Here is a 26,007-nt window from a genome sequence, read left to right as displayed (position 1 = left end):
TTATTGTGACTAAAGGGATTACAGCACCCTTTTTGGCCTGCACCTGACAGTGGAGCTGAGCTACAAACTGTTCTAGTATTGCAATTACTAGTGGGATATTCACTCCTGGTCAGCAGGAGGAGGCAAAGAGCACCCCAGCAGAGCTGTTAAGTGTCACTTCCTTTACCTATAACTCCCAGTCATTCGGCCGAAGGGAAATGGAAAAAGAAGATAACACACAGGCGTAGAGGTGCCTGAGGTTTAACAAAAAATACTGTCTATTTTAAGGGTAGTGTCGTGGACAAATTTTGTTTTCTTTCCTAAGACATGGAGAGTCCACAACATCATTCCAATTACTACTGGGAACCAATACCCAAGCTAGAGGACACGGAATGAACAGGGAGGGAGAACAAGACAGGCAGACCTAAATAGAAGGCACCACCACTTTAAGAACCTTTCTCCCAAAAAGAGGCCTCAGCCGAGGCAAAAGTATCAAATTTGTAGAATTTGGAAAAAGTATGCAGAGAGAACCATGTTGCCGCCTTGCAAATCTGTTACACAGAAGGTTCATTTTTGAAAGGCCAAGAAAAGGAGACAGCCCTAGTGGAATGAGCCGTAATTCACTCAGGAGGCTGCTGTCCAGTAGTCTCATAAGCAAAACGAATCATACTTCTCAACCAGAGAGAAAGAGAAGTAAAAGTGGCCTTCTGACCCTTCCACTTTCCTGAGAAACAAACAAACAGGACAGAAGACTGACGAAAATCTTTAGTAGCATGTAGGTAAAATTTTAGAGTGTGTACAACATCCAAGTTATGCAAAAGACGTTCCTTATGAGAAGAAGGATTAGGACAAAAAGAAGGAACGACAATTTCCTGATTAATGTTTCGAATCAAAACCACATTAGGGAGAAACCCCAATTTAGTATGAGGGACCGCCTTATCCGCATAAAAAATAAGCTAAGGGGAATCACATTGCAGAGCCGAGAGTTCAAAAATTCTGCGAGCAGAGGAAATAGCAATAAGGAACAATACATTCCAAGATAACAACTTAAGATCTACAGAATGCTTTGGCTCAAACAGTGCTTGCTGCAAAACTTTAAGAACTAGGTTAAGGCTCCAAGGAGGAGCAACAGCTTTAAACACAGGCCTGATTCTGACCAAGGCCTGACAAAAAGACGTTTGTGTAAAAGAATAGATAGTGCAGAAATCTGACCCTTCAGAGAACTGACTGACAAATCCTTCTCCAGGCCTTCCTGGAGAAAAGACAAAATTCTAGGAATCCTGAACCTGCTCCAAGAAAAGCCAGGTATTTGCACCATACCTTATTGTAAATCTTAAGAGTAACCGGTTTGCAAGCCTGAAGCATGGTATCAATGACTGACTCCAAAACTAAGCGTTCAATCTCCAAGCAGTCAGCTTCAGGGAAACTAGATTTGGATTGAGAAAAGGACCCTGAGTTAGAAGGTCCTTCCTCAGAAGTAACCTCCAAGGAGGAAGAGATTACATCTTTACCAGGTCTGCAAACCAGATACTACAAGTCCATGCAGGCGCTATTAGAATTACAGACACTCTCTCCTGCTTGATACGAGCAATGACTCAAGGAAGGAGACCGAAATCCCAAGGAACCGCCAGAGCATCTATCAAGGCGGCCTGAGGATCTCTTGACCTTGAACCGTACCTTGGAAGCTTGGCGTTCTGATGAGATGCCATTAGATCCAACTCTGGAACCCCCCACTTGAGGGTTATTCTGGAGAACACCTCCGGATGGAGAGCCCACTCCCCGGGATGAAAGGTCTGTCTGCTCAGAAAATTGCCCTTAATAGTTGTCCACTCCTGGAATGTGGATAGCAGAGAGGAGACAATTGTGAGCCTCCGCCCACTGTATAATGTGAGTCACCTCCTTCATAGCGAGGGAACTCCGAGTTCCTCGATGGTGGTTGATGTAAGCCACTGAGGTGATGTTGTCCGACTGGAATCTGATAAACTGGGCTAAAGACAACTGAGGCCAAGCTATAAAGGCATTGAAAATTGCTCTCAACTCTAAGATGTGTATGGGAAGAAAAGACTTCTCCCAAGTCCACAGGCCCTGAGTATTTAACGAGCCCCAGACTGCTCCCCAGACTAACAGGCTGGCGTCCGTAGTCACAATCACCCTGGAGGATCTCCGGAAGCATGTTCCTTTAAACAGGTGATCCTGAGAAATACACCACGAGAGTGAGTCTCTTGTTCGAGAATCCAGATCTATCCTCTGAGATAGATATGAATGGTCTTCGTTCCATTGACTGAGCATGCATAGTTGCAGAGCTCTCAGATGGAACCGAGCAAAAGGAATGATGTCCATGGAAGCAACCATCGGACCAATTACCTCCTTGCATTGAGCCACTGATGGACGAACAGTAGACTGGAGAGAGAGACATGAATTGAGAGGTTTGGATTTTCATATATCCATCAGAAAAATCTTCATGGATAGGGAATCTATGATGGTCCCTAAGAAACACACCCTTGTAGTTGGAACAAGGGAACTCTTCTGCAGATTCACTTTCCACCCGTGGGAATGTAGAAAAGACAAGATTTCTGTATGAGAGTATGCTAGCTGAAAAGGTGATGCTTGAACCAAGATGTGGTCCAGGTAAGGCGCCACTGCAATTCCCTGACACCTAACTACTGCCAAAAGAGTCCCCAGAACCTTTGTGAAAATTCTGGGAGCTGTGGCTGGGCTAAATGAAAGAGCAACAAATTGAAAGCGCTGGTCTAGAAAAGTGAATCTCAGAAACTGGTGATTATCCCTGTGAATAGGAACATGAATATGCGTCCTTCAGGTCTATGGTTGTCATGAACTGACCATCTTGGACCAAAGGAAGAATGGAACGAATGGTTTCCATCTTGAAGGATGGAACCCTGAGGAATTTGTTGAGAGATTTAGGTCTAAAATGGGTCGAAAAGTTCCCTCCTTTTTGGGAATCACAAATAAATTTGAATAGAACAATCACCGCAAGGGACGAGAGGTCCTAAATGCAGCTTAAGATGGCCTCTCTTTTTACCTGATCTGCAGATAATCTTGAGAGGATGAATCTGCCCCTGGGAGGACAAGTCTTAAATCCTATTTTGTAACCCTGAGATACTATGTCCTTAGTCCAAGGATCTGGAACATTGTGTATCCAAGCTTGACGAAAAAAGGAAAGTCTGCCCCCACTTGATCCACTACCGGACCGGGGAGCGGAACCTTAATGCTGATTTAACCTCAAATGAAGGCTTCTTTGACTGCTTCCCCTTATTCCAAGGCTGATTGGATCGCCAAGAGGGCTTGGACTGCTCCGGCTTGGAGGAGGAAGAGAAGGATTTTTGTCCCTTGAAGTTATGAAAGGAATGAAAATTTTAATTTTGGCGACCCTTAGGACTACTCTATTCTTCTTGCCCGGAGGTAGAAAGGACTCCTTTCCACCTGTAATCTCAGAAATTATCTCTGCTAGACCAGGACCAAAAAGGGTCTTACCCTTAAAAGGTAATGACAGGAGCTTGGAATTGGAAGTAACATCAGCTGACCAAGATTTTAGCCACAGAACCCTGCAAGCTAGAACAGTGAAGCTAGACATCTTAGCTCCTAGTCTAATTACTTGCATGTTGGCATCAGAGATATTGGGGGATATCTATCAAGCTGTCAACTATGCTGTATTCGCCGGCACCAATACGCTCACCTAACATCGCCTAAAATTGCGGCCGCGTATCTCAATACGCTCTCCTTATTTATGAAAAAAGCCGTCAAAAAGACGTGCACCAAGTATGGGGCGATGAACATCGGACTGTTGTTAACTAACAGTCATTGATCTCGTGTCTTTTTGGCTTTTTCCAAACTTTATTTATACCCTGTCACTAAACGCCGCCACTATACTAAAATGTTTAACCCCTATCCCGCCGCTCCCCGACACCGCCGCAACCTAAATAAAGTTATTAGCCCCTATCCCGCCACTCCCCGACACCGCCGCAACATAACTAAAGTTATTAACCCCTATCCCGCAACTCCCCGACCCTATCGCAACATAAATAAAGTTATTAACCCCTATCCCAATATCAGCCGCCTGGATGATGACTTCTCTGGCTGGATGGATCCTTCGAGTGGGACTTCAAGAACTGTAAGTGGATCGTCGGGGGTTAGTGTTAGGTTTTTTAAGGGTTTTTTGGGTGGGTTTTATTTTTAGATTAGGGTCTGGGCATGTAAAAGAGCTAAATGCCCTTTTAAAGGCAATGCCCATACAAATGCCCTTTTCAGGACAATGGGGAGCTTAGGTTATTTTAGATAGGTTTTTTTATTTGGGGGGGTTGGTTGGTTGGGTGGTGGGTTTTACTGTTGGGGGGTGTTTGTAAATTTTTTTGCAGATAAAAGAGATGATATCTGTGGGGTAGTTTATTGTAGGCTCTGTTTTTTTTTATTTTGGGGGGGCTTTTTTATTTTGATAGGGCTATTAGATTAGGTGTATTTTTTTAATTTTGTGTTTTTTATTTTTTGTAACTTAGCGCTTATTTTTTTGTACTTTAGTACTTTTAATAATGTTTAATTGTATATTTAAATAATTTGAGTAGTGTTAGGTTTTTTAATATGTAATTTACTTAATTGAATTGCTAGTTTAATTTAATTATAGTATAATAGGGTAGGTTAATTTATCTTTTAAAATTAGTTTATTTTAATTCTACATGTATGTTTAAATTTATTTTAAGATAGGGATCTTCTTGTAATTTTAATTTAAAGTTAGGGGTTTGTTAGGTTTAGGGGTTAATAGCTTAATTTAGTTTTTGGCGATGTAGGGGGCTGACGGTTTAGGGGTTAATAGGTTTAGTTAGTGGTAGTGATGTGAGAGGCCAGAGGTTTAGGGGTTAATACGTTTATTTAGTGGTGGCGGTGTTGGGGAGCGGCGGAATAGGGGTTAATACATTTTATTTAGGTTGCGGCGATGTCGGGGGCAGCAGATTAGGGGTGTTTAGACTCAGTGTTTATGTTAGGGTGTTAAGTGTAAACGTAACTTGTTTTCAACCATAGAAATCAATGGGATATCAGGCAGCATTGAACATAAGCTTTCGGTGCTTTAAGACTCCCATTGATTTCTATGTCATCAACAGGGCCTCCAGGGTGGGGAATTGAAAAACAGGTACTCTGCGTCGGAATAGCCATGAGCGTACCTGTTAAATGGTTAATAACTGGGAAAAAGTGTCAGATAGAGCCAAATATGTATTCAGAACATCTGTAATGACGTAAGCATCGATCTGCGTCGGATTGAGACCAGCGGATCGTATGTTACGTCACAAATTTCAACATTTGCCGGTCTGTAGGCTTTGATAACTAGGTCAGATCAAGCTTGCAACAATTATGCTGCGGAATTCAGACATATTTTTCGGTTGACAGCTTAATAGATAGGCCTCAAGGAATTAGCCAGTTTAAGGGCCTTAATTCTATCTTGGATCTCTTCTAACAAAGTCTCTCTAAAATCAGCTCAGACAAGGCATCACACCAGTAAGATGCTGCACTTGCAACTGTAGCAATACTAGCAGCAGGTTGCCATTGTAATCCCTGATGAACATACATCTTCTTTAAATAAGTCTCAAGTTTTTTATCCATGGGATCCTTAAAAGAACAGCAATCCTCTATAGGAATCGTAGTTCTTTTGGCCAGAGTAGAAATAGCTTCTTCCACTTTAGGCACAGTGCGCGATGAGTCTCGAATGGAGTCAGCAACAGGAAACATTTTCTTAAAAATGGGAGAAGGGGAAAAGGGAATCCCTGGTCTATCCCATTCCTGTGATATGATCTCCGACATAGGGTTGCCAGCGACAGAAGAGTTGGAGTTGTCCAAAGTAGCCAGTACCTCCTTTAAAAGTAAACAAAGGTGTTTAAACGTAAATCTGAAGTTAACCTCTTCAGAATCAGTCAAAGGATATACTCTGTCAGAATCTGAGATCTCACCCTCAGAAGCTACCGAGGAAGCCTCCTCATCCGACTTATGGGAGAGGTCCACCAACCCAGAAGAAGATGGAACAGACACCTTACTACCAGAAATATGATTAGATTTCCTCTTGCACTTACCCGCCATGGGAAAAGCAGATAAAGCCGCAGAAACAGCAGAAGATATCTGATCAGCAAAATCTACTGGCAAATACACGTCTCCAGGAGGCTAAGAGGAACTGCAGGGCACTGTATGTGATGCCATTGAGGCTTGGGACGTTTGAGGAGAAAGCTGTGGCATATCCTGAACAGCATTATCCTGAGAGTTAATAGGCTCAGAAGGAAGTAATTTATCTTTAAACTTTAGTGTCCTAGCTAAACATGAGGAACAAAATTGTATAGGCAAAACAATTTGGCCCTCCAGACACAATAAACATGTATCAAGAGAAACAGACTCCTGTTCAGTGTCCATAGCTTAATTAATCCCCAAAAATAAAGGAATGAAAAATAACTTTGCAAATGACTACTGTCACTTGAAGAAGGAAATTATTTCCTCAGAGCACAAAAACATTAAGTGTAAAATAAGAGAAAACAAATTATGCGCCTCTACACCTAAGTCACCCTGAGGTGCCCTACCTGAAACTTCAAAAATAATCCAAATATACGAAAAACTCCCCTGTAGATCGGTCAAATGAGCCATAACAGAATAGAGCTCACATAAGAATGACGCTGCTCCTCTCAGTATCTCAAGCGGAAGAGCGGGGAAGTCACATGACTGGCAGAAAGAGAAGCTGCGCAGGAGATTAAAAAGCACGCGTCTCTTATAAACCCTAGTAAAGCGGAATGAAAAATATGTCTCAAACATCCGAAATCCCCAAAACTAATATACCCAATATTTGAGTGCTTCAAGCTAATAAAATAAACATATCTTTGAGTCCCAGAGGTACCGTCCTATAAACAGTGCACCATACACACACTTTCAAATAACACACACACCATACACACTCATACAACACACACACTCTCATATAACAAACACACCACACACACACAAGTTGCGACGTAGTAAACATGGTGCTGAAACCCAGTAATGGGTCCCCACCCGTGGCTTGAAGAACCCTGCTATAGACTATCATCATCCCAAAAGAAAATAATTCCTCAGGTAAGCATATATTTTGTTTACTTTTTTATGATGATGATGATAGCCCATAGTAATCCATAACATGTGGAATTTAATACCCAAGCTAAGAGTCCATGTTACGGAATTGGTGGGACAATTTTAAGGCAGTTCCTATTAATCATCAAAGTGGTAACATTTTGAAAAGGTATGCAGAGAAGACCATGTTGCAGCATTGTAAATCTGTTCCAAAGATGTATTTTTTTTAAGCCCAAGATGTAGCAACAGATCTTGTAGAATGAGCTGTGATACGTTTAGGGGTAACTTTCCCACCACCAAGTAAGCCTTGTGAATTACCTGTTTGAGCCAAGAGGCCAAGGCTAAAGTAGCAGCCTTCTGCCCTTTACGAGTCCCGGAGTAATGGACAAATAAACTGGAAGATTGTCTGAACTCCTTAGTAGCTTGAATATAAAACGGCAATTCTCTGACAACATCAAGATTATGTAAAAGTCTTTCTTTAGAATAAGCAGTATCTGGACACAAAGAAGAAACAACAATCTCCTGATGTTTTACAAAGAAACTACCTTAGGAAAAAGTTTAGCTAATTTTCTATGAAAGAGAACAGATAATGCAGAAATTTGACCATTAAGGGAGATAGCAAAAACCTTGACAAGACCCTCTTGTAAAAACTGAAGAAGTCTTGGAATCCTGAAGGAATACCCAGAAAATCCTCTGGAAGAGCACCATTCAAGGTATGCCCTACAAATTTTGTGATACATTTTATAGGTAACACATTTTCTGGCCTGAAGCAGAGTCTCAATAACTGAATCAAAGAACACTCTGTTTTAAAACTAGGCTTTCAACCTCAATGCTGTCAAACTTTGAGATTGTGATGGAAAAGAGGCCCTTGAGATAATAAAAATTGTCTTAGAGGAAGAAGCCATTGAGGAGAAGAAGACATCTGCACTAGATCCTCATACCATGTTCTGCAGTACCAGGCTGGAGTAATCAAGATAACCAAAGCTGACTCCTGTTTGATTTGAGCAACTACTCTTAGAAGTAGAACAAACAGATGAAACCGGTACACTTGATGAAAGTTCCATGGACCCACTAAGGCATCTATCACTTGAGCCTGTGGATCTCTTGATTTTGCACAATACGTTGGATGTTTATGATTTTAATCGGAGGCCATCAGATCTATTTCTGGTAGACACCATTTGCTCACTAATTGATCGGAAATGTCCAGACTGATGGCTGAGGTAATCTGCTTCCCAATTGTTCACTCCTGGAATGTGAACTGCTTACAGGGAGCATTGATTCCTCTCTGCCAAAGACAGAATCTGAGACACTTCCTACATTGCCAGTGGACTGCAGGTTCTTCCTTGTTGGTTTATGAAGTCCACAGCCGTTATATTGTCTGACTGAAAATAGATAAACCTTTCCTCTTTTAAGAGGGGCCCGGACTAAAGAGTCCAAAGAATTGCTCAGAGTTCCAGAATGTTGATTGGTAACCTTGCCTCCAGAAGGGACCAAACTCCTTGTGCTCTTTGAGAATTCCAAACCATGCACCAGCCTGAAAGACTGGTGTCCATTGTCACATTAGCTCATGATGGGCAAAGAAAAGATGCACCAAGGGTCAAAGAAGGACCTTGTATTCACCAAGAGAGAAATTGTCTGACTGACAAATCCAGAGCAATCTGCTGTTCCATATGCAGATAATTATTTGACCACTGACTTAGCACAGATAGTTAAAGAGGTTGCAAGTGGAGGGCAAAGGAAACTGTGTCCAAAGCCACAACCATAAGACCCACTACCTCCATTCATTGAGTTACTGATGGAAATGAAGCAAGTTGCAGGGACAGACGCGCCTTTTGAAGCTTTAGTGTGAGTAGTTCCGTCAGGAATAGACGCATAAGGATTAAATCTATGATGACTCCTAGAAAGCACACCCTTGTAGCTGGAGATAAAGAGCTCCTTTGAACATTTATTCTCCAACCGTAGTCTTGGAAAAAGGATAGGAGTATTTAAGTATGGGCAGTATCTAGAGGCAGGGTAGGAGCCTGCACTAACATATAATCCAGATAAAGGGCATTTGAGATCCCCTGAGCTTTGATCACCGCCAACCGTGCTCCTACTAAAAATGCGTGGAGCTGTAGCCAGACCAAATGAAAGGGCGACAAATTGATAGTGTTTGTATAGGAATACAAACTTACGGCTAGATTTGGAGTTTTGTCGGTAAGGACCCGCGTAGCTAACGCCGGCTTTTTTCTGGCCGCACCTTTAAAATAACCCTGGTATTGAGAGTCCACAGAATCGCTGCGTTAGGCTCCAAAAAAGGAGCGTAGAGCATTTTTAACGCAACTGCAACTCTCGATACCAGAGTTGCTTACGGACGCTGCCAGCCTCAAAAACGTGCTCGTGCACGATTCCCCCATAGAAAACAATGGGGCTGTTTGAGCTGAAAAAAAACCTAACACCTGCAAAAAAGCCACGTTCAGCTCTTAACGCAGCCCATTGTTTGCTATGCGGAAACACCTCCTAAGTCTGCACCTAACACCCTAACATGTACCTCGAGTCTAAACACCCCTAACCTTACACTTGTTAACCCCTAATCTGCCGCCCCCGCTATCGCTGACACCTGCATTTTATTTTTAACCCCTAATCTGCCGCTCCGTAAACCGCCGACCCCTATATTATATTTATTAACCCCTAATCTGCCCCCCACAACGTCGCCTCCACCTGCCTACACTTATTAACCCCTAATCTGCCGAGCGGACCGCACCGCTACTATAATAAAGTTATTAACCCCTAATCCGCCTCACTAACCCTATAATAAATAGTATTAACCCCTAATCTGCCCTCCCTAACATCGCCGACACCTAACTTCAATTACTTACATTATCCCTATGTACCCCTAATCTGCTGCCCCTAACACCGCCGACCCCTATATTATATTTATTAACCCCTAATCTGCCCCCCACAACGTTGCCTCCACCTGCCTACACTTATTAACCCCTAATCTGCCGAGCGGACCGCACCGCTACTATAATAAAGTTATTAACCCCTAATCCGCCTCACTAACCCTATAATAAATAGTATTAACCCCTAATCTGCCCTCCCTAACATCGCCGACACCTAACTTCAATTATTAATATTGATCGGAACAGCCAATAGAATGCGAGCTCAATCTGATTGGCTGATTGGATCAGCCAATCGGATTGAACTTGATTCTGATTGGCTGATTCCATCAGCCAATCAGAATATTCCTACCTTAATTCCGATTGGCTGATAGAATCCTATCAGCCAATCGGAATTCGAGGGACGCCATCTTGGATGACGTCATTTAAAGGAACCGTCATTCGTCGTTGGGCAGGATGGATGTTCCGCGTCGGAGGTCTTCAGGATGCTGCCGCTTCGCTCCGGATGGATGACGATAGAAGATGCCGCCTGGATGAAGACTTCAATCGGATGGAAGACCTCTTCTGCCCCGCTTGGATGAAGACTTCGACCGGATCATGGACATCTTCAGCCCCCCGCTTGGGCTTGGATCAGGACATCGGAGGAGCTCTTCTGGACCGATTGGTGAACCTGGCAGGGTGAAGACAAGGTAGGAAGATCTTCAGGGGCTTAGTGTTAGGTTTATTTAAGGGGGGTTTGGGTTAGATTAGGGGTATGTGGGTGGTGGGTTGTAATGTTGGGGGGGGTATTGTATGTTTTTTTTTACAGGCAAAAGAGCTGAACTTCTTGGGGCATGCCCCGCAAAGGGCCCTGTTCAGGGCTGGTAAGGTAAAAGAGCTTTGAATTTTAGTAATTTAGAATAGGGTAGGGCATTTTGTTATTTTGGGGGTCTTTGTTATTTTATTAGGGGGCTTAGAGTAGGTGTAATTAGTTTAAAATTGTTGTAATATTTTTCTTATGTTTGTAAATATTTTTTTATTTTTTGTACTTTAGTTAGTTTATTTCATTGTAGTTATTTGTAGGAATTGTATTTAATTAATTTATTGATAGTGTAGTGTTAGGTTTAATTGTATGTAATTGTAGGTATTTTATTTAATTAATTTAATGATAGTATAGTGTTAGGTTTAATTGTAACTTAGGTTAGGATTTATTTTACAGGTAATTTTGTAATTATTTTAACTAGGTAACTATTAAATAGTTCTTAACTATTTAATAGCTATTGTACCTGGTTAAAATAATTACAAAGTTGCCTGTAAAATAAATATTAATCCTAAAATAGCTACAATGTAATTATAATTTATATTGTAGCTATATTAGGGTTTATTTTACAGGTAAGTATTTAGCTTTAAATAGGAATAATTTATTTAATAAGAGTTAATTAATTTCGTTAGATTAAAATTGTATTTAATTTAGGGGGGTGTTAGTGTTAGGGTTAGACTTAGCTTTAGGGGTTAATACATTTATTAGAATAGCGGTGAGCTCCGGTCGGCAGATTAGGGGTTAATGTTTGAAGTTAGGTGTCGGCGATGTTAGGGAGGGCAGATTAGGGGTTAATAAATATAATATAGGGGTCGGCGGTGTTAGGGGCAGCAGATTAGGGGTACATAGGGATAATGTAGGTGGCGGCGGTGTTGCGGTCGGCAGATTAGGGGTTAATAATTGTAGGTAAGGTAGCGGCGACGTTGGGGTGGCAGATTAGGGGTTAATAAATATAATATAGGGGTCGGCGGTGTTAGGGGCAGCAGATTAGGGGTACATAAGGATAACTTAAGTAGCGGCGCTTTGCGGTCGGCAGATTAGGGGTTAATTATTGTAAGTAGTTGGCGGCGACGTTGTGGGGGGCAGATTAGGGGTTAATAAATATAATACAGGGGTCGGCGGTGTTAGGGGCAGCAGATTAGGGGTACATAAGTATAACGTAGGTGGCGGTCGGCAGATTAGGGGTTAAAAAATTTAATCGAGTGGCGGCGATGTGGGGGGACCTCAGTTTAGGGGTACATAGGTAGTTTATGGGTGTTAGTGTACTTTAGAGTACAGTAGTTAAGAGCTTTATGAACCGGCGTTAGCCCAAAAAGCTCTTAACTACTGACTTTTTTCTGCGGCTGGAGTTTTGTCGTTAGATTTCTAACGCTCACTTCAGACACGACTCTAAATACCGGAGTAAGAAAGATCCCATTGAAAAGATAGGATACGCAATTGACGTAAGGGGATCTGCGGTATGGAAAAGTCGCGGCTGAAAAGTGAGCGTTAGACCCTTTTTTGAGTGACTCCAAATACCGGAGTTAGCCTAAAACCAGCGTTAAGAGCCTCTAACGCTGGTTTTCACGGCTACCGCCAAACTCCAAATCTAGGCCTAAGGGATTAGTGGTGATCTTTGTGTATAGTAGGAATGTGCAGGTATGCATCCTCATATAAAAGAAAATTACTTTTTGTCATTGACTCACCATATGTGGTCAGCTAACTCCCAGTAGTTAATTGCTGCTCCTTTAACAAAGGATACTAAGAGAATTAAGCAAATTGTGTAATTGAAGTAAATTGGAAAGTTGTTTAAAATGGTATGCTATGTCTAAGCCATGAAAGAAAAAAATTGTGTTTCATGCACCTTTAATTTATGCAGAAAGTAAGGAAACAGTTAAAATGTACATATTCTGAACAATTGTTTTATTCATATTCCATTCCTGCACTTTGAATAACATTAAGTATGCAAAATACTATACTCATTTTGTTCTGTGTTCTATGTTAAATTCCACATAAGTGTTTCCATAAAAAAGTCCTACACAGGTAGTTATGTTAAATAGGCTACAAGTTAGAAAAACAAACCCATATAAAAAAAAACAACACCCTCCATATTTTGGAGAAACTGTGAAAGGATTTATATAATACTTGGAAGGGTAGATGTTAGATATAAACAAATAATGGCACAACATTATATAATGAGACTAAAGTATACCATTCATAAAAAGGATAGCAAATTAATGATTACCACATATTATATAAACTGTCATAAATTGACTGAATATTTAAAAATATACATATGCATATTAAACCCAGTCTTATCTCTACCAGTGCATTATAAAACAGGATGAAAAATGTTCTGTGATTGTTTGATATCTGCTATTTAACCAAACAGAATGATCTGAACTTGTGTTTTCTAGATTTTACCTTACCCAATTTCTGCAAGATTTGTCCTCGAATCTGTATACAAACAGACTGCACTAAAACTCGATCATTTTCATTAGAATAAAGCCAGGAACCTACAGGTATAAGACAATTGTAGAGAAAGAAAAACATAATTTATGCTTACCTGATAAATTCCTTTCTTCTGTTGTGCGATCAGTCCACGGGTCATCATTACTTCTGGGATATAACTCCTCCCCAACAGGAAATGCAAGAGGATTCACCCAGCAGAGCTGATATAGCTCCTCCCCTCTACGTCAGTCCCAGTCATTCGACCAAGAATCAACGAGAAAGGAGTAACCAAGGGTGAAGTGGTGACTGGAGTATAATTTAAAAGATATTTACCTGCCTTAAAAAACAGGGCGGGCCGTGGACTGATCGCACAACAGAAGAAAGGAATTTATCAGGTAAGCATAAATTATGTTTTCTTCTGTTATGTGCGATCAGTCCACGGGTCATCATTACTTCTGGGATACCAATACCAAAGCAAAAGTACACGGATGACGGGAGGGATAGGCAGGCTCATTATACAGAAGGAACCACTGCCTGAAGAACCTTTCTCCCAAAAATAGCCTCCGAAGAAGCAAAAGTGTCAAATTTGTAAAATTTGGAAAAAGTATGAAGCGAAGACCAAGTTGCAGCCTTGCAAATCTGTTCAACAGAGGCCTCATTCTTAAAGGCCCAAGTGGAAGCCACAGCTCTAGTGGAATGAGCTGTAATTCTTTCAGGAGGCTGCTGTCCAGCAGTCTCATAGGCTAAACGTATTATGCTACGAAGCCAAAAAGAGAGAGAGGTAGCAGAAGCTTTTTGACCTCTCCTCTGTCCAGAATAAACGACAAACAGGGAAGAAGTTTGGCGAAAATTTTTAGTTGCCTGCAAGTAGAACTTGAGGGCACGAACTACATCCAGATTGTGTAGAAGACGTTCCTTCTTTGAAGAAGGATTTGGACACAAGGATGGAACAACAATCTCTTGATTGATATTCCTGTTAGTAACTACCTTAGGTAAGAACCCAGGTTTAGTACGCAGAACTACCTTATCTGTGTGAAAAATCAGATAAGGAGAATCACAATGTAATGCTGATAACTCAGAGACTCTTCGAGCCGAGGAAATAGCCATTAAAAACAGAACTTTCCAAGATAAAAATTTTATATCAATGGAATGAAGGGGTTCAAATGGAACACCTTGTAAAACGTTAAGAACTAAGTTTAAACTCCATGGCGGAGCAACGGCTTTAAACACAGGCTTGATCCTAGCTAAAGCTTGACAAAAGGCCTGGACGTCTGGATTTTCTGACAGACGCCTGTGTAACAAGATGGACAGAGCTGAAATCTGTCCCTTTAATGAACTAGCCGATAAACCCTTTTCTAAACCTTCTTGTAGAAAAGACAATATCCTAGGGATCCTAACCTTACTCCAGGAGTAACGTTTGGATTCGCACCAGTATAGGTATTTGCGCCATATTTTATGGTAAATCTTTCTGGTAACAGGCTTCCTAGCCTGGATCAGGGTATCAATAACCGACTCAGAAAAACCACGCTTTGATAAAATCAAGCGTTCAATTTCCAAGCAGTCAGTTTCAGAGAAGTTAGATTTTGATGTTTGAATGGACCCTGTATCAGAAGGTCCTGTCTTAGAGGTAGAGACCAAGGTGGACAGGATGACATGTCCACTAGATCTGCATACCAAGTCCTGCGTGGCCATGCAGGCGCTATTAGAATCACAGATGCTCTCTCTTGTTTGATTTTCGCAATCAATCGAGGAAGCAGCGGGAAGGGTGGAAACACATAAGCCATCCCGAAGTTCCAAGGTGCTGTCAAAGCATCTATCAGAACCGCTCCCGGATCCCTGGATCTGGACCCGTAGTGAGGAAGTTTGGCGTTCTGGCGAGACGCCATGAGATCTATCTCTGGTTTGCCCCAACGTCGAAGTATTTGGGCAAAAATCTCCGGATGAAGTTCCCACTCTCCCGGATGAAAAGTCTGGCGACTCAAGAAATCCGCCTCCCAGTTCTCCACTCCCGGGATGTGGATTGCTGACAGGTGGCAAGAGTGAGACTCTGCCCAGCGAATTATCTTTGATACTTCCATCATTGCTAGGGAGCTTCTTGTCCCTCCCTGATGGTTGATGTAAGCTACAGTCGTGATATTGTCCGACTGAAACCTGATGAACCCCTGAGTTGTTAATTGGGGCCAAGCCAGAAGGGCATTGAGAACTGCTCTCAATTCCAGAATGTTTATTGGAAGGAGACTCTCCTCCTGATTCCATAATCCCTGAGCCTTCAGAGAATTCCAGACAGCGCCCCAACCTAGTAGGCTGGCGTCTGTTGTTACAATTGTCCAGTCTGGTCTGCTGAATGGCATCCCCCTGGACAGGTGTGGCCGATAAAGCCACCATAGAAGAGAATTTCTGGTCTCTTGATTCAGATTCAGGGTAGGGGACAAATCTGAGTAATCCCCATTCCACTGACTTAGCATGCACAATTGCAGCGGTCTGAGGTGTAGGCGTGCAAAAGGTACTATGTCCATTGCCGCTACCATTAAGCCGATCACCTCCATGCATTGAGCCACTGACGGGTGTTGAATGGAATGAAGGACACGGCATGCATCCTGAAGCCTTGTTAACCTGTCTTCTGTCAGGTAAATCTTCATTTCTACAGAATCTATAAGAGTCCCCAAGAATGGAACTCTTGTGAGAGGAAAAAGAGAACTTTTCTTTTCGTTCACTTTCCATCCATGCGACCTTAGAAATGCCAGAACTAACTCTGTATGAGACTTGGCAGTTTGGAAGCTTGAAGCCTGTATTAGAATGTCGTCTAGGTACGGAGCTACCGAAATCCCTCGCGGTCTTAGAACCGCCAGAAGGGCACCCAGAACCTTTGTGAAGATTCTTGGGGCCGTAGCCAATCCGAATGGAAGAGCTACAAACTGGTAGTGCCTGTCTAGGAAGGCAAACCGTAGATACCGTTGATGATCTTTGTGAATCGGTATGTGAAGGTAAGCATCTTTTAAATCCACTGTGGTCATGTACTGACCCTTTTGGATCATAGGTAAGATTGTCCGAATAGTTTCCATTTTGAACGATGGAACTCTTAGGAATTTGTTTAGAATCTTTAAATCTAAGATTGGCCTGAAAGTTCCCTCTTTTTTGGGAACCACAAACAGGTTTGAGTAGAACCCTTGTCCTTGTTCCGACCACGGAACTGGATGGATCACTCCCATTAATAACAGATCTTGTACACAGCGTAGAAAAGCTTCTTTCTTTATCTGGTTTGTTGACAACCTTGACAGATGAAATCTCCCTTTTGGGGGAGATAATTTGAAGTCTAGAAGGTATCCCTGAGATATGATCTCCAGCGCCCAGGGATCCTGAACATCTCTTGCCCAGGCTTGAGCGAAGAGAGAAAGTCTGCCCCCCACTAGATCCGGTCCCGGATCGGGGGCTCTCGGTTCATGCTGTCTTTGGGGCAGCAGCAGGTTTCCTGGCCTGTTTGCCCTTATTCCAGGACTGGTTAGGTTTCCAGCCTTGCCTGTAACGAGCAACAGCTCCTTCCTGTTTTGGTGCAGTGGAGGTTGACGCTGCTCCAGTTTTGAAATTCCGAAAGGGACGAAAATTAGACTGTCTAGCCTTAGCTTTGGCTTTGTCTTGAGGTAGGGCGTGGCCCTTACCTCCTGTAATGTCAGCGATAATTTCTTTCAACCCGGGCCCAAATAAAGACTGCCCCTTGAAAGGTATATTAAGTAATTTGGACTTAGAAGTAACATCAGCTGACCAGGATTTTAGCCACAGTGCTCTACGTGCCTGTATGGCGAATCCAGAGTTCTTAGCCGTAAGTTTGGTTAAATGTACTACGGCCTCCGAAATGAATGAATTGGCTAGTTTAAGGACTCTAAGCCTGTCCATAATATCATCTAGCGTAGATGAACTAAGGTTCTCTTCCAGAGACTCAATCCAAAATGCTGCCGCAGCCGTAATCGGCGCGATACATGCAAGGGGTTGTAATATAAGACCTTGTTGAACAAACATTTTCTTAAGGTAACCCTCTAATTTTTTATCCATTGGATCTGAAAAAGCACAGCTATCCTCTACCGGGATAGTGGTACGCTTAGCTAAAGTAGAAACTGCTCCCTCCACCTTAGGGACCGTTTGCCATAAGTCCCGAGTAGTGGCGTCTATTGGAAACATCTTTCTAAATATTGGAGGGGGTGAGAACGGCACACCGGGTCTATCCCACTCCTTAGTAACAATTTCAGTTAATCTCTTAGGTATAGGAAAAACGTCAGTACTCGCCGGTACCGCAAAGTATTTATCCAACCTACACAGTTTCTCTGGTATTGCAATGGTGTTACAATCATTGAGAGCTGCTAAGACCTCCCCTAGTAATGCACGGAGGTTCTCCAATTTAAATTTAAAATTTGAAATATCTGAATCCAATCTGTTTGGATCAGAACCGTCACCCACAGAATGAAGCTCTCCGTCCTCATGCTCTGCAAGCTGTGACGCAGTATCAGACATGGCCCTAGTATTGTCAGCGCACTCTGTTCTCACCCCAGAGTGATCACGCTTGCCTCTTAGTTCTGGTAATTTAGACAAAACTTCAGTCATAACAGTAGCCATATCATGTAATGTTATCTGTAATGGCCGCCCAGATGTATTAGGCGCCATAATATCACGCACCTCCCGGGCGGGAGATGCAGGTACTGCCGCGTGAGGCGAGTTAGTCGGCATAACTCTCCCCTCGCAGTTTGGTGAAATTTGTTCACATTGTACAGATTGACTTTTATTTAAAGTAGCATCAATACAGTTAGTACATAAATTTCTATTGGGCTCCACCTTGGCATAGGAACAAATGACACAGATATTTTCCTCTGAGTCAGACATGTTTAACACACTAGCAATAACTTGCAACCTGGTTATAATCTTTTTTAGCAAAAACGTACTGTGCCTCAAAGAGGTACTTAAACGATTAAATGACAGTTGAGATAATGAACTGAAAAACAGTTAAAGCATCAGGTTTAAAATAACACAACTTTTAGCAAAGGTTTGTTCCCATTAGTAAATAACTAAATTTGACATAAAAAATTATAGAGTAACGTTTATCTTCACAGTCAATAAAAATTCTCACAGCTCTGCTGAGAGAATGTACCTCCCTTCAAAGAAGTTTGAAGACCCCTGAGATCTGTCAGTGAACCGGATCATGCAGGAAATATAATAGTAGCTGACTGGAATATTTTGATGCGTAGCAAAAGAGCGCCAAAAACGGCCCCTCCCTCTCACACACAGCAGTGAGGAGAAACGAAACTGTCACAATTTAAGCAGACAATTGCCAAGTGGAAAATAATGCCCAAACATTTATTTACTCAGTACCTCAGCAATGTAAACGATTCTACCTTCCAGCAAAAACGTTTAACATGACATATTTATTAAAAGGATTAGTGACCTTTAACAGAGTAGTTCCGGTGAAAAACCATTCCCAGAATACTGAAGTGTATACATACATGTCATTATAACGGTATAGCAGGATTTTTTCATCAATTCCATTCAGAAAATAAAAACTGCTACATACCTCAATGCAGATTCATCTGCCCGCTGTCCCCTGATCTGAAGTCTTTACCTCCCTCAGATGGCCGAGAACAGCAATATGATCTTAACTACTCCGGTTAAAATCATAGTAGAAAACTCTGGTAGATTCTTCTTCAAACTCTGCCAGAGAAGTAATAACACGCTCCGGTGCTATTGTAAAATAACAAACTTTTGATTGAAGTCATAAAAACTAAGTATAATCACCATAGTCCTCTCACACATCCTATCTAGTCGTTGGGTGCAAGAGAATGACTGGGACTGACGTAGAGGGGAGGAGCTATATCAGCTCTGCTGGGTGAATCCTCTTGCATTTCCTGTTGGGGAGGAGTTATATCCCAGAAGTAATGATGACCCGTGGACTGATCGCACATAACAGAAGAAAGCATATTAAGTAAATATTATATTATAAATATATACATATATTTATATATACACACACGCTCGCTAACACACATACAAATACACAGACACACACACACATACAAATACACACACAAACACATACAAATACACACACACACACATACATACAAATACACACACACAAACACATACAAATATACACACATACAAAAACCTCACACAAACACATACAAATACACATACACACACATAAAAATACACACACATACAAATACACACACATATACGAATACACACACAAATACACACACACATATGAATACACACACAAACAAATACAAATGCACACACATATACGAATACACACACACATACAAATACACACACACATAAATATATACATATACACACACACACACATACAAATACACACATATACGAATACACACACACATACAAATACACACACACATAAATATATACATATATACACACACACACATACAAATACACACATATACGAATACACACACACATACAAATACACACACACACAAATATATACATATATACACACACACATATACGAATACACACACACACAAATACACACACACACATAAATATATACATATACACACACACACACACACATACGAATACACACACACAAAAATATATACATATACACACACAAACAAATACAAATGCACACACATATACGAATACACACACACATACAAATACACACACACATAAATATATACATATACACACACACACACATACAAATACACACATATACGAATACACACACACATACAAATACACACACACACAAATATATACATATATACACACACACACAAATACACACACACACATAAATATATACATATACACACACACACACACACATACGAATACACACACACAAAAATATATACATATACACACACACACACATACAAATACACACATATACTAATACACACACACATACAAATACACACACACATAAATATATACATATATACACACACACATAAACAAATACACCCATATACGAATACACACACACACATACAAATACACACACACACAAATATATACATATATACACACACACATATACGAATACACACACACATACAAATACACACATAAATATATACATATACACACATACAAATACACACACACATACAAATACACACACACACACACATAAATATATACATATATACACACACACGCATATACGAATACACACACACACACACAAATACACACACAAACACATATAAACCAGATAATTAATTTGTATGGGGCCACAGTCCATACTGTATATTATTACAATATATTCAGCAGCAGCATGGAGAAGTGAGAAACAGCAAGAGAAAGATGAAAGGGTTAACGCTTCACAAAACTACACTGCACCAAAGAGGTGGGGTTGGAAAAGCACCCAGGGTTTGAAACAGTAGTGGGATGTAGAGAGGAGCTGTAATAAAGCAGCATTACTACATAATGCCTCCCAGATTCCTGTACCAATACCAACAGTGTGCAATGCACCATTGCTCTCTGGTGTGCTTTATGGTGACAAGTGTAACTTAACCCTTTCACTGCCTGACATTTCAAATGACAACATTCTGCAGATGCTATGTCTTGTTGAATGTTGCTAGTGACACTTCAATAGGAGCAAGGGAACATGTTTAATAATATAGCACTATATGTTTTTTGGTCTCTCTTCCTCTTTAGAGTACAATCTCAGTATAAGTAAATGAAGATATACTAAGGTCACACACAATTTAATGTAATAAAGTCATACTTTAAACAATGTTTAAAAATACTTCTATAAACATAGTAATTGTAACTTTGTATTGCTCTATTGTATATATACTATTTATGCTTGCTCCCAATGAGCTATACTATTATTTCTTTGTAGCGATCACCTTTTTAATGTGCTGAATGTTTACACAAGAGGTCTTGTTTCAGAGAAATGTAAATTCCGAAGCATTGTCGCCCTGGTGTTTTCCATTCAAGTGTAGATGATACAAATACACATTTGGTAGAGGAGATTCATAGCTGTAGGCCGACTAAAGTGTGACAGATCTGTCCAAATTGCATTTTGTGATTTAAATTGAAACCTCACCTGTTGCCCCATTGTTGTTTATCAGACTACTTAAAATGTATTCCGCTTTCAAAAGCTTTCCTGCAGACAAAAACACAACATGAAACCAGGAGATATTCTTTTGGCAGTTTTGCAAATTGACTAAATATGCCTATACCATTTCCCCAGTATATTTATAAAGTTTTAGCTAAACTGATGTAATTAATGTTATAGAAAATAAAAAAGTAACATTTTAAATCAATAAAGAATTTGGAATATAACTAACATTTTATGCTCTAGATTCTAAACCCACAAATGTACCCACTATTGAAAATAATACAATTGATGTCTCTCTCTCTTTCCCTCGCATATTAGAGGGCACAAAAAACCCTCTAGTTTTATTAAAATACTTCATACATTTAAAATGAATGGTTATAGTAATATCTGGATACACATTAAAAATAGGCTTGTACATTTGTTTCATTATGAATGTGAATTTGTGACGAAAACACAGATATTCGTTTTGTTTTCACAAAACAAATATCCAAACGAAACTAACTATTTAAAGAAAACAAACACTAAAGAAATGAATCAGTATTCATTTGTTTCCTATAAATTAGCTTTAAAAGGTTAAATAATTACCTGTAGTGTGCTAGAGAGCCGCACTAAATCTGGGTATTGTAAGCCACCTTTACACCCTGGTACTTTTTAACTAGACTTGTGCAGCAGAGAAAAATTTGTTTTGCACTCATCTTTCGGAACAAATTTTTGGAAATATTAGTTTTCCGAATATTTTTCTGCTGCGCTAATAGGAGGCTTAGTGTGGCAGCTCCCAGAGCCTGCGCTAAAGGACCTTCTACTTTAGTGCTGGCTCTGGGATCTGCTGTACTAAGCCTCCTATTAGCGTGGCCCAGGGGCTCTGTGAAGAAGGGAAGGGATTAGTGCGCTATATGCAAGTATAAGGCCACAGGTGAACTTTTTTAAGTAACATTTACATCGTTTAATGAAAACAAATAAAAATGTTCCCTAAATATTTAGCATTTGTTTTTTTTGTTTTTTGTTTTTAAATTTTCAAAAGAGCTTTATTGATATTTGCAAAATTGAACATTGAAATTGCTCCAATGGTATTCACAATAAAGTTAACATATAAATAACAAAGTTTTCAAAAAAATTTGTCTTAATTATACCATACACAGGTCGTAATATCCATGAGACGAACAAAAACCAAAAAAAAAAGGAGAAAAAAAGAGAGAAAAAAAACCACTCAAAATCCTTTATATAACTGTTACAATTCAGCTGTAAAAAAGGTTGCAATCTAAGAGAAAGAGTGCAGAGGAAATTCGCAAGGGTGTAGAGAAGAGAGAAAAAAAAAAAAAAAAAAGAAAAAAAAAAAATTGAGAAGGGGGGAAGGGGGAGGGAGGAGGAAGAGAGTTTCCTTACAGAGTTCCTTTCCATGTCGCCAAGATCATGTCGTGGATGTCTAATTTTTCAGTTTTAAGATAATGATATCTCTCCAAGGTTATGAGTTCGGAAACTTGTTGTTTCCATTCGACTATAGAAGGTACGTGTTGTGTCTTCCATCTTTTAGGAATAAGTCTTTTCGCGCTCGTTATCATGATCAGAAGGAGTGCTAATTTTGCAGGGTCCAAGATTTTGGGGAGTCGGATAAACAGTATACTTTCGGGGGTGTTTGGTATGTTTGTGCACGTTATGTCTGAAATATGAGAGAAAATTCCCTCCCAGAAGGTTCGGAGCTTGGGACAGCCCCACCATATGTGGAGGAGTGAGCCCTCCTCCCCACACCCTCTCCAACAGCTATTACTCAGTGTGGGATATATTTTATGGAGTCTAGTGGGGGTGAGGTACCAACGGCATAGAAATTTTAAGTGAATCTCTTGGATGGTAGCCGATACCGAGGATCGCTTTGTAAGCTCGAAGGCTTGGCCCCAGGATTCGTAGTCTACTTCCTGAGTTAGATCCCTGTTCCATGCGAAGGTGTATGATGGTAATGTTTTGGGATCCACCGTGGAAGTTAATTTATAAAGAAGGGATATTAGGTGTCCAGGGGTGGATGATTGTATGCACAATTTTTCAAATGTGGTGGGCTCTCTTCCCATGTCCTTCCTATGCTTGTGGTGTGAGATATAGTGTAGTAATGGTTATATCTGAGCCAGGAGGAGAAGATTTCTCCATGAGTTTCTGCCAGCTGGGTTTGTGTTTTGGTTGTATTGTTCTCTTTTAGAAATTGCATAGAACCAGATCTAAGGTTATAAGGTGATATAACACGGTATCCCATCTTGCAGTATGGGAGATCCACGTTTTCTATGATAGGTGAGAGGGGGGAGTGATAAGATGATATATGTGTACTGGTCGCTATTGTCCTGTCCCACACAGCCAGTGTCTCTGCTGTAATTATGTAACGGTGCACAATTCTCGGCCTCTGGGCTGGTTGTGTCCATGCTAGTGTGCCTACGTTGTTGCGCATAAAGATCTGTCTGTCTAATTGTATCCATGCTTTGTTTGTGTCATTATGAGCCCACTCGATTATGTGTTGGAGAAATATCGCATTTCTGTATGCAGACAGGTGTGGAACTCCCATGCCCCCCCCATCCCTTGTCATGTACATGGTCTTCCTTGGAACTCTAGGTTTTATATTTGCCCAGATGTATTGCTCTATTACTGTTTGTAGTTGTTTAATAAATCCTACTTGCAGAGGTATTGGCAATGCTTGGAGAATGTATAAGATCCTAGGAAGGACATTCATTTTGATTACCCCTATCCTCCCTAACCAGGAGAGGGGTTTGTTCTTCCATGCTGAAAGATCTCTACATATTTCATTTCTGAGTGGGATATAATTTTGTTTAAAGAGGTCCTGTGTGGAAGGAGTTAAGAAGACTCCTAGATACTTGAGTTTATTTTGAGCTACTGATATATTGTGTATTACTTTCAGGCTTTGTATATGATGGGTCTGGGTGTTAATATTCAATAATTCTGATTTATTTAAATTAAGGAGGAAGTTAGAAACTTCCCCGTACAGGTGAAGCTCCTTGAGCAATTCAGGTATAGATGAGTCTGCCTCCGTTAGAGTAAATAAAATGTCATCTGCGTACAATGATTGTTTAAACTCAGACTCCCCCACCTTAAGACCTTTAATTTTGGAATTCATCCTAATTTTCTGGGCCAGTACTTCAATAGAGATGGCGAATAGCAAGGGTGAAAGTGGACACCCCTGCCTCGTCCCATTCTTAATGAAAAAGGCTTCTGATAGAGTACCATTGACTCTTACCTTTGTATTTGGAGCAGAGTAGAGGGCCATGGCCATGTTTAGGAAAGTTTTTGGTATTCCCATCTCGCTCATTGCCCTCTGCAGAAAAGGCCATCCGACCCTATCGAAGGCCTTCTCCGCATCGGTCGAGAACAACACCAATGGTGTTCCCGTCTCCCTTGCATAATTGATTAGCTGTATAACTTTCTTTACATTATCCCTGGCTTCCCTCCCTGGTATGAATCCAACTTGGTCGTTGGAAATCAGGCCAGGTAGTATTCTATTTAACCTGTTTGCCAGAATTTTAGCCAATATCTTCATATCCGTGTTTATTAATGAAATCGGCCTAAAATTACCCGGACATGTCGCTGGCTTACCTGGTTTGGCCAATACGGTAATATGTGCTTCTAAAAGTGTTTCTGATAGAAAGGGCACCTCTCTGAGATTGTTAAATAGTTGTAACATATGTTTAGCTAAGGCGTCCTCACATTTTTTATAATATTTAGAGGAGAACCCGTCAGGGCCGGGGCTTTTGTTTGAGGGAGAATCTTTAATAGCTTGGTGTAATTCGTCTTTTGTGATAGGGGTAGCCAGGGAGTCTGCTGTTTTTTTATCAATGGATGGGAGCCCTAAATTTAAGAAATATTGGTTAAGTTTGTCTTTAAATGCTGGGGATTCCTGTGTTTTGTCCTCATCTAAGTTATATAGTGTTTTGTAATAACTCCTAAAGGCTGCTGCTATTTTGGTGCTATCTTTGACTGTTTGTCCGTCCGGTGTCGTTAAGGAGTGGATATATGTATTTAATTGTTTCCTCTTCAGGTTTCTGGTCAGTATTTTCCCTGGTTTATTTCCTCCTTCGTAATAATAGTGTTTGAGGAATAGCGCTTTCTGCTGGTGTATTTCTGTCAAATGTTTCTTAAGTTCTAGTCTAGAGTCAGTGAGTTCTTTGGTAATTTTGATGTCTGAGGGGTTTTTCTTGTGTTTGGTCTCTAAGGAGCTGATTTTATGTAGAAGGTCAGAGTGTTTCTCTCTAGCCTGTCTATTTAGTTTAGATTTATGTTTTATCAGTAAGCCTCTGATCACTGTTTTGTGTGCTTCCCATTCCACCTGGTGGGATGTGGAAGATTGCGAATTGATTAGAAAATATTCTTGTATTTCTTTGTGTATTGTATCTACCAGTATAGGGTCGTTCAGTAGAAGGTAATCTATTCTCCAGATCCTAGTTGATATGGGGATGTCTGGCCATAACACCTGACAGGTTACAGGAGCATGGTCCGACCAAGTGATAGGGCCTATCTCGCACCTAGCAGTAATTGAGAGTCCATGAGAGTCCGTGAAAATGTGGTCGATCCTAGTGTAACAATTGTGAGGATTAGAGTAAAAAGTATAGTCCCTGTCCAGAGGGTGAAGGGTCCTCCATATGTCATGGAGAGTGAGATTTTGGAGAGTGTTTTTGATGGATTTCAGTGTAGTATTGGCGGTACTAGTAGTCCCTCTGGAGGAGTCAAGAGAGGGGTCGAGGGAT

General features: G+C 40.8%; 1 protein-coding gene across 4 annotated transcripts in view; it reads right to left on the bottom strand.

Moving 5' to 3' along the window:
* The window catches only part of ALPK1 (alpha kinase 1), a 527,820-nt gene that overhangs the window by 109,254 nt on the left and 392,559 nt on the right, over window positions 1-26,007 (bottom strand). For all 4 annotated transcript variants that reach the window (XM_053703556.1, XM_053703555.1, XM_053703557.1 and 1 more), the window contains exons 6-7: window positions 21,260-21,319; window positions 13,152-13,238 (exon numbers count right to left, since the gene is read on the bottom strand). In XM_053703556.1, the coding sequence (XP_053559531.1) occupies window positions 13,152-13,238; window positions 21,260-21,319 (147 nt within the window). The remainder of the gene's footprint in view (window positions 1-13,151; window positions 13,239-21,259; window positions 21,320-26,007) is intronic.

Source organism: Bombina bombina, chromosome 2 (genome assembly GCF_027579735.1).
Source record: "Bombina bombina isolate aBomBom1 chromosome 2, aBomBom1.pri, whole genome shotgun sequence".
Lineage (NCBI taxonomy): Eukaryota > Metazoa > Chordata > Amphibia > Anura > Bombinatoridae > Bombina > Bombina bombina.
Note: the sequence above shows the minus strand (reverse complement) of the source record. Positions and strands in the feature narration are given on the sequence as shown.